The sequence below is a fragment of the Copidosoma floridanum genome, unplaced genomic scaffold, assembly GCF_036245765.1.
Source record: "Copidosoma floridanum isolate Cflo_tuat_1 unplaced genomic scaffold, Cflo_Japanese_pri ptg000011l, whole genome shotgun sequence".
In the NCBI taxonomy this organism is placed as follows: Eukaryota; Metazoa; Arthropoda; class Insecta; order Hymenoptera; family Encyrtidae; genus Copidosoma; species Copidosoma floridanum.
In genome coordinates this window covers 7,180,315-7,190,974 of record NW_028321888.1, presented here as the reverse complement: position 1 = coordinate 7,190,974, position 10,660 = coordinate 7,180,315, and the positions used below count along the sequence as shown (strand labels likewise).

Genomic DNA, 10,660 nt, shown 5'->3' with positions numbered 1-10,660 from the left:
ACAAAAATCGTAAGAGCAATGTACAAAATACTTGAAACAATAATTTTTATTAAACAATTTCTTATTTTACTACTACTTAAAAGACTAACTGTTTATGTATGATTATTCACTACCCCAATCACTGAGTTCAATAAGGCTTATGTTTACATCTTGTTACTTAGGACACTCCAGAAAATAATAATAGTTCTCTATCTTATCGATCAGATTATGTTAATACTATTGCAGATGTGTTACACGTTTGATTTGTAGCAATTTTTTTTTTAACAATTCAAAAATCAATAAATTTCTTTATTCTATCTTTGACTTATGACACACAGTTAAAAAAATGGAAATCAAAGTTATGTATTAATCGTTTATGATCTTATTGTTATCCTTGCGCTTTAAATAATTTCGCTTAATTTGTGCTTATTTAATTATGAAAAACGGTAAAGTTCTGAGGCAGTTTTTTTTTAATCAAAATAGTTTTTTTTTAGTTAAGTTGGTTAATTATCTAAATGCTTAAAGGGATCTAATTGTTAGCAAAAAAATTTTGATCTTATTTAAATTATCTATTATTTATGAAGTTTCATTTGTATTTTATAAAAAACATCATAAAAATCGAACTCTTTTCACAGTTACTTTGTCAACAAAGACAGTAAAAGTGGTACGTGTGAGAACTTTTCATTGTAACTAAGAAATTATACAATTTATTGCTAATAATTGATTTATTCATAATAAATTTTGACTTGAACCCTGTAATGGAGGTGATCTTATTTAAGGCGCACAAAATTCAGAGTTAAGATAATAGAATATTGATGTATTTGAGTTTTTTTCGTTTTCATGCATATTTGAAGTTTTCCATTAAGTTAGTATTCTACCTTAGCAACTCAACGTCTATGTCTGTTTCGGTTGAATGGCTGTAGATACATGCATACATATGTGACTTTAATTCACTACAAACATTTTATTGTTTGTTATATTGATTATAGACAAGACGATTTTACTATGAGAGAGTCATCTATCTACTCCCTCTTCTTAGACATCGTTGTTCTTTACTATTATCTTCAAATCAGTATGCCACGGTAAAAAGCATTATACCAGTTGCCTACTTACATGATATCCTAGTAAATAAGTCATATAAAAAACATCACAGAGTTACCCGAAAGAAAGTGACAAAGCGGGATCTCAAACCCACGCCCTCCGGACAATAAGCAAGCGCTATATCATCTTTGACACTAAGAACTTCTAACACTGCGTGCTATTTACTGTGAACTTAAGAAATATCTATAGCCAATATCACAATGTTTAATTTTAAGTACACACCTATTCCAATTGTACACAGAAAAAATTTTGCTTGTAGCTCACTTAATGATAAGACCACATTTCGTAAAGGCTGAGCCAGAAAAAATTTGTGAAATGAGTTTGAGCATTTTTAGATACACAGGTCTCGTTCACATTGTTTTAACTTATTTCTGGCCGATATTTATTAATAAAGCTGTAAAATACTAGTAAAAAAACTTAGTCAGAACACAATAACACTAAACACAGTAAAATTACCTCATCGTGCTCCCACGCAATTTTCTTGATCACCAGTGCATCTAGTTGTTTTATGCATCTGATCACGTTCCCAGCACCTTTCCGCAGCTCACCGGTGAACTTAGGGGCAAGTCTGTGACATGATAGGTGCTCAACCAGAAATGCATGAGTATTCAGGGCCGTGGTCAAAATCCCACGAAAATGACTTGGCAATTGGTTAAGGTTCGTCTCAGAATTAATGCCGATGGTAGACAGTCCCAACAAGACCTCGGCAAAAAATCTGGTAATGGAGAAACACTTAAAGTCGTGGATTTGCGGAAGGACTGGCACCAACGGTACTACAAGCGTATAATCAATACAGAAAAAACCATGCCTGTTCATACACGGGGAATCATACAAAACTATACAGAGAACCTTTTCAATAGAATCAACAGTGATAACATCGATTAATGTGTCAGAAGGAGGGCGATGATGCATTGCAACGGTAGGCAGTAAGTCTAATGAATTTTTGGATGTTGGATGCTGTAACTGCCTTGCATAACGATGATTGGCAAGAATATTCGAATTTCAGACACTCACAATCACAGGGTCCAAAAATTGCCCCAGAACTTGCTTTGACAGCACTAAAAAATTCAATAAGGACCTCATTCTTAAGACACCTGCATACCGATGCAAAAACCATACGCCCCCTTACCAAAATAGAGGTCCAATAACAAGTACTCAGTTTTGTTTAAGCAAAATATCTGTGGTATTGCCAGTAATCTGAAAGGAAGATCCCGCTGCACGTAACAAATTATGCTGCAACCCTACATGTACTCACGTCTCCTACCCATTGCCCTGAAACTCCTATCATTCACACGACACCTTAAAATGGAATACGAGAAAACGATACAATAATTATAGCAGTTATAGCAAACACTGGAAAATAAATACATCATGAATAAAGCACGAATAAATAAGACAAATAAGGAGACTAGATTTATATTAATACACACGTTCGATAATGAGCCATTAGATATCGGGCTTTGAGTAGGTGAGATACCTTCAACTCTTAGCAAAAAAAGCTCAGCACTTAAGTGCTTGTACTATTGCTAATAACGCCAAAACATAGCATGTTACTATGGCACATGATACACTATCATGTTGCTATTTCACGGAAATGAATGCGCCTCTCTCTATACTAACTGTCTCAACGTAACACTCAAGATGAAGCACACTTAAGCAGTAAAGCTAAAGATCTAAAGCTTGTTTCTAAGCTTTATAAACAAAGTTGTCAAGCTTCCAGAACACCAAGTTGCCAGGTGAGAGGGCCCTGGTTAGCTAACCTATAACAAAACTATAACGGAGGTATCAGCTATACCATAAGTAGTAAATAGGGAAACGTTAAAAAAATTTTATATGAAAAATCACTTTTCGATAAAGAGTTATAAATTATACACTGAAGGGGGACCACTTAATTTTTCAGCTCATTAATTGAAAGTTCTGACCCGAATAAGAATTCTGATCCTACAGCCACAAAAGATAGTAATTAATGTTAACTTTTTAGTGCTTTTATTAACTTTTTACGCTGGCAATATAAAATATTAGAAAAAAATACAGAACTTTTAATGTATTCTTTTTTTTTTAGGAAACTACCATAGCTACTAATTTAAACACCTCGCAAATAGAATATGACACAAATAATTTAAACACTGAGTCAATCTCAAGAATATCTAAGAACTATGGAGGAAATGAAGTTTACATTCAAAAACGTTCGCATTTAAAGAAAGAAAGTCAGAACCTTCTACTCCTTACATATTATTACTTTATTTATAAAATCAATGACTGTAGTATGCTTCCTTTACTACTTATAGTCTGTACATCTAAAATTATCCAACCCAAAATTATCTAACCCAAGGGCTACAACCAGGTCAGACATCCAAGCAGCTGAGAGGGACTTTTCAAGCAACAACTTCTGTAACAGCCATCGTCAGGGACAACCACGCCAAGCAACCAGTCTTCCCCCAAGATACCGGAACATTTTTTATAGTGGCGTCTACTAGTGACTTTAAGGAATATGGAGAAGACCTAACGCTGTCTATCAGCAATTTCATTGTGCTGTCTCTCCCTACAGCCTATGCCGCTGAGGTAATTCTCTCTAACGAACACTAGTCCTCCAAGAGTTCAATGGCAAAGCCAAACGAAACTTGGACCACCATCTTGGCATGAAGATCGAGGAACCCAGACGGATATCAGTACAGTTACGCGTGCTGAGGTAAGTAGCCAGACTGACATTGCAAGTTTACTAGGATAGAAGAAGGCCATGCAGAAATCCGCCAGATAAAAAGCTACTGACTCCCAATGGATTGCCCAAGCTCGTCTCCATGACGACCCTACAGTCTAGAAATCTCCGAGGCCAGCCAAGCTTCCTCCAAAGCCCCAAATCATCTCGGACATCATAATCCCATCAGCGTCGAGTTCATCAAACTAATTTTGGACCCCATTGCTAAGGAGAAAGGGTAACACCATCCAGTCACTAATCAACGAGCTGGACTCATCCACGACCGACAAATCATCAGACGAAGCGGAACATGACGCCTTCCCCGAGGGTTCACCCAGCAGTCAAGCTAAGGAATCTATCTCTGCCCACCTTGCACAGCTGGCTATGTCAACAGAGACTACGGATGAAAAGTCACTTTCCGTAGAACAACCACATTTCAGTGTCTTAGAGGGAGGTCCTGACTACATAAAGCCACCCTTCATAACCTCCTCTTTCTAGAGCGGTTCGGAGGAGTGACCGTCTAATAAGTTTCAGAATTCGCTTTTCCGAGCTAAAAGTAAAACTGAATGCAAATTCGTTGATTTTGCTTTTCAGTCTTTTTTAGCAATCAAGAAATCTGCCAAACTTAAAAATAGCTTTATAAACAAAGACGCATTGCGCATGAACTATGCATCTAAAAGGTATCAACGAGCAAACACTGAGTTCGTAAGGCTTTACTGTTTACGTTTGTACACCACAAAAGTTACTTAAGCACTACGATATGGAAGTGTAGAGGTAGGCCTAATACTTTCCAGACAGCCTTCGTACCTGTAAACATAACTAAGACATTATGGTGTTTGTTGAACGTGCCGTTCTGCTCCCAATTGTTTCCATGATTTCTTGAGGTTTTGTGCATAAGCACACGATCAGTAAGAGCTAATTTAGGAGTGAGAATAAAAACTCCAAAGTCAGGTGTTAGTTTGAGCAACGTTTCGTTGGTCTTAACGCCAACCTCATCAGGCTCAGTCTATATTGTTAAGACGATCGTTACAGTCTGTAACGATCGTCTTAACGATATAGACTGAGCCTGATGAGGTTGGCGTTAAGACCAACGAAACGTTGCTCAAACTAACACCTGACTTTGGAGTTTTTATTCTCACTCCTAAATTAGCTCTTACTGATCGTGTGCTTATGCACAAAACCTCAAGAAAACATAACTAAGACAACTTCATTTCAAGCTATTTTACTGTTTAATCTTAAATTCTCATTATATTTCTATTTTTCAATACACTTGTACACGAAATTTTTTTAGAGTCTAGTGAAAAATTTTGTAACTTTAAAATTTAAAAAAAAAAAAAAAAACTTAATTGAATAGAAGCATCTTTCACTAATGATTTAAAGACAAACTTAGTTATTTCGATTAAGTGTTTAAATAAAAAAACAAACCTCACAAAAGATGTAACTCATTTCCTTAAAATATAGTTCCTTAAGATTATTTTTAGTGCAAAAAAAGATTTAGGAGTATCAAATAATTTTTTTTGAAAGTGTGATTTCAAATTTTTTAATAAGAACATACAAGTGTCTTACATGTTACACTAGTTAACAACTAATCTAAAAATTAAATAACGTTTTTTTTTTTAAATTGCGCTACAATCGTACTTTAGTTGTTTTATAATCACTTAACTCATAATTTAACATACATATGTTGGTATACATGCATTTACTTAACATTAAGTATACACATTTATATAAACATTTAATACACGCTTACGCAATATACGTAAATCAGTATATACAAATAAGAATACATGCGTTCTCATTTAACTATACATTGTTATACACATTCATGCAAATATGTATACAGACTCACATACTTACATACATGACACTAAGTAAGACACGTATGACAACCACTTATAAGATAATAGATTTTTTCAACATCTTAGCTATCCCCATTTGGCTGCAATCGAATAAATCGATCTCAGTAGTTCAAGAGCTCTTTTTTCAGAAGCACCTCTTTTTTCTAAAATTGAATACTGTTTATCATCCACAGTTGTTCCATCAAGCTTATTGATTCCACTATACAACAAAGATATTTTTGGCGTAGTAAACCTTGATATGAAAGGTAATGATGATAGCTTACCAGACATTAAATGACTTCTGATGTCTACAGATGGAGTATTTATTGACGTATGATTTGTACTAGTGTTTTCAAATTTTTTTTCGGATTCATTCTTTTTCTTCCCATGGATCGGAATCTTAAGTAAGGTTCTTAAAAGTTCTTGCTTTTGGTTATCTGACTTCTCGCTAATAGGCTCGTCATTGTTACTTATTAGCAACAAGACAAGTTTTCTAACAGTAAAATTATTTTCTGCCTGTCTTATAACATCCATTAATGTACTTGTACTTGTCTCATTTAATGTGTCGAACATTTTTTTAGCTTTTTGGATGTCATTTTTACTCACATTGTTAGTTTTTACAGTGGACATTGCATCACCATTCTTTTGATAAATCATATGAGTCGTTGAAACAACAGGATTCTTTGTAGCCTGCTTCACAGGCTTAAGAACATCAGTTGGAACTGATGTGACTAAATTTTTTGTACTTACGTATAAGTCTGGTAATAAGGTAAGTAAAGTTGGTAAATTACTTTCATTGTAAGTCCACTTTTTAATTAAACTATTTGTTGTTAGTGAACTGTTTGCTCTTTTTTGTTCAAAATTATGTTTTATTTTCAAATTTGTGCTTCCAGAATTAGAATTCAAGGTTTTTACAATATTTTCATCTATATCGAGACCACGGTTTATATGATCTGGATCTAAAAATAAAGTAGTTTCCCATAAGTCAGTCACTTTAGGTGAATATGACCAATAATTACCATTGGCCAGAACACCATCTCTCTGTTCCAACACTGGCTGACTTATTTTTTGCTGATCTTTTTCTTCAGGGTTTTTTTTTGGAGACGATAAATACTGAGTTGCATTTGATAATTCAAAGTCTTTTATTATAGAAGTGGCGGTATCGTAGTATCTTATTTTAAATGGTTTTACAGATGGCAAAAAGTTTTGTTCCTCAGTAGATATATTTTTATGCAGTGTGTTATTATTTGACTTTTCATGAGTCTTTTTGTCTCCTTCAACAACTTGTTGAAAACGTGATTGAAAAATTTCAGTAGGAATACGTGTTTCTAAATTTTCGAAAATACTAGTGACATGAGATGTTTTTTTTGCCTCATTATTTTTTAATGGAATTACTAATTCATAAGTTAATGGCTGTGACAATTCAACACTATCGTTACTAGATAGAAATTTATTAGATGTGTGAATATAATCTTGAGAAGGAGAACGAACAATTGAATTATTCTTAAAACCACTATAACTGTTATTTGGTTTATACAAAAAGTGTTTGGTTACTTTCGGACTACTAGAAACTTCTTCCAATGCAGTAGACAATTCATAGTCAAAAATTTGACCCTTTTTTCTTGAACTATCAAGGACGTAGGTTTTATCAGTTGAGTCTTCCAAATTATCATGATTTTTTTGTTTATTTCTATGCATTTCAGCTGCATCTGAATGTTCTTTAGAATATACATTTATACTTGTTAAATATTCAAATGTGTAGTATGGTTGATAAGTAGTTTCTTTTAATATATTTGTTGATTCTTTTGTGACTGTTTGCAAGGCTAAAGCCTTTGAGGTCTTTTTTCGTACTCTATTATTATCGTCTGAAAAGTCCAAAACCTCGTCTCTCTCTTTTGTTACGGATGGATAATCCTCCGTGGTAAATAAAATAACTGAAGATGTTTGATTATGCTTATTGAATGGTGGCTCTGTAGGTCTGATATTATTAAGTATTTTTCTAAATTCATCTGGATCCTTTAAGTAAGCTGATAGAGCTCGTGTAAACAAATGTGCAACCTCTCTTACTCGAGTACTGTTAGATTTTTTTAATGCATTCAAAGGTCCCTCACTCTGTTGAATATCTAAGTCATTTATTTCATCAGCACTTAAAGTTTCCTCACTATTATAATAACTATTATCATTAGTTATACTATTTTCAATAGCGTTATTTAAATTAAAAAGCTCTGCATATGAGGTAATTGTGTGCTGTGTTAGAATATTCATAGGAAGTTCAATGCCAGAAAAAATTTTTTTTTCTGTACTAGTGACATCACTGATCACTACAGTTGACATTTCTTGATCATACACGTCATTAGTATTGGCTACATACAGTGCTAGTGAATGTAATGTTAATGGCTCGGTTGATTTTGGATATTTTGGAGACGTTTGATTTACTTTAATATTATTTAAACCAAAATGCGATGAAAAATTATCGATATCTTGAAGAGATTGAAGCATGCTCTTTGCATGTTCTTTTTCGTTTAAGGGCCTGCTATTAATTTCTTTACTTTTATTACCATTTACTGCTAGACGAGTTTCAGGTAAGTGAGTTGATTTTTTACTTTTTTTTTCTAATTCTGATAACATGAAGTCACTAGATCCGGGATTGAGGTCAATACTTTTAATATAATAACCTAACGGTGTAAAACTAGATCTAGTAGTACTAGTTGTTGCATATCGATAACTTTTTGTAAATGGAACATAAGAGCTGGAGGTAGATATAATTTTTTGTGAATTGTTAAGAGACACTTTGTTTCCATGTTGTAGAAAATGATCTAATAAACTAGGATCTAAAGTTTGCACGTTATTTCTTACTTTCATATCACTTATCACAATACCACTGATACTATGATCATAAGTTGGTAATTCGGTATTATCTGCAGAATTTTCTTGCAAGATTTTAGAACTTTCTTGTTGAGTTGTACTGGTAACAAGCTCTTCATGATCAATGTATAATTCTGTTGTGTCTCTGTTTTGTGTAGAAACATTTTCATGACTCAGATCATAGGAAATATTGTATTTTAATGGCCTAAATATTTTAAAATAAGCATTGTTGTAGTTTATAGTGGATTCAGTTACGTCAGAATACGTTTTTTTTTTTGCATCTAAAGTTGCGGTTTCTACATCAAATTTTTTTGAATTGGTAATCTGGCGAGTGTACGGACTTACTGTAAGCTTACTATAATCGAGAATTTTTTCTACATAATGTGTATTTTGAGTACGGTATGGACTGTCAGAATTAGCTGCTTGTGCATATGTAGCATGCTGGAAAGGAAGATAACTCTTATCGTCAGTACTGAGAAAAGATGGCTTTTGTGACTTGTATCTATAGTGATTGTCTTTCTGTCTAGCATGCTGCGTATTATTGTCTGATACATGATCATTTAAGTATGTAAAATTCATGGGAATTTTAGCACTTAAATTGAAGGTAGGTATTGGAGTATTCTCCAACAGCATTGTCGTTGGTAGTACTAAGCGCTCATCGCTTAAACTTAGTTTTTGATCCGTGGCTCCATTCTCAGTAGTTTGATAAGATTTTTGCATTTGTGTTATAATACTTTCTTCATTATGTATGAAGGCTGGATCATATAGTCGATCAAAATGATGTAATTTATTACTACTACCATGGCTAATGAATGATGAACTTTCAGCAAAGTGTTGAGTTTCAGGAGGACTTGTTGTGGAAGTACGAAATATAGTTATTTCTTTATAAATTGGTAGTGTTTTATTAATGACGTTCCGGGTAGTTTCACTATGTACAAGTGAAGATACTGTTGTCAGTTTTGTGTATATTTTGTTCTCACGCTGAGCATTCAAATTTGCTGCTGATACATAGTCTTTATCTTCCTCTTGTAACTTTACTTGCTCTTTATATTTATAAATATCTTTCTGCCTGTAATTATGTACTTGAGTTGTTCTTCCATCAATAGAGGAAGTAGTTTGTTTTTTTTTAGTTAGCCTACTCTGAGTACCATCTGCAATTATTTCTTGAGCGATATTGTCCTCCCTTAAATTGATTTGGTTCTTCTGTTTCATTACTGGGGTCTGGTGAATAGTATTTATGTTTGTTATCCGAGAATGCTTAGTACTGTGATCTTTATTATCAAAGAAATTATTCGAAACTAAATGATTAAAGGGATTCATTCTACCATTTTGCCGTCCATCGTATTGAACTAGCTGTTTTTCAGTCGTATTACTATTACTATACTCATAACGGGCTCTATAAAATTCAGATTGTAATCTTTTTTTTTCAACACGCTTTCTTTCTTCTTCAGCTAAAAAATTAGCGCTTTGATCATAATAATCTCTTGAGTTATCACAATCAACTTTGAACCACCAATCACAAATTAATTGAGATTGTTGAAAAATAGTACCGTTGGGGCACAGAAATGAGATTTTCTTTCCATTATTACATACGTGAAAAACCTGAAAATTATAAAACACATTAATTTACATAAGAAATGGTTTCTAAGATCTTAATTATACATACATCATATAAGTACATTTGTAATTTAATTGTTTAAAACTAGTCTAACATGAAACAGGTAGACTGAAATGTAAAAATAAGGCTTGTTACGTTAGTAGAGTACATCAGTTTAGATGAGACATCATAGAATTATTAAAAACATTTGTGTAGAAGTAAGCAAGGAAGGCTGTAAGACTGGTGCTAGAATATTTATTGTTATCAAACATTTTACATGAAATGAGTAACGAGGACATCTACCGTCTCATAAGTTTTACAAAATACTATAAGATGCCAAATTAAATCTGAGTTTCCGCAGTTTTATTAACTGACTGGGATTTTTAAATTTTGGATGTCAGAAAAAAAGTATCCTTCGTAAGAGGGTATCTAATGCCTCTACTTCTATAACTTTTTTTTGTACTTTAAAATTAGAAAAAAAATTATATGTTAAGTAGTAAAGGGGCAACAGGGGGGAGGGGGGCTTTACCCAATGTCGATTGGGTTAAAATAAGGTGGAAATGAGAAAAATTTTTCTATATTACA

General features: G+C 33.3%; 1 protein-coding gene across 1 annotated transcript in view; it reads right to left on the bottom strand.

Moving 5' to 3' along the window:
* Positions 1-5,646: 5,646 nt before the first annotated feature.
* Positions 5,647-10,660, bottom strand: part of LOC106640384 (uncharacterized) — a 98,839-nt gene continuing 93,825 nt past the window's right edge. Inside the window, exon 3 of the mRNA XM_089590106.1 lies at positions 5,647-10,080. Within this exon, the coding sequence (XP_089446232.1) occupies positions 5,701-10,080 (4,380 nt within the window). The 3' untranslated portion in view covers positions 5,647-5,700. The remainder of the gene's footprint in view (positions 10,081-10,660) is intronic.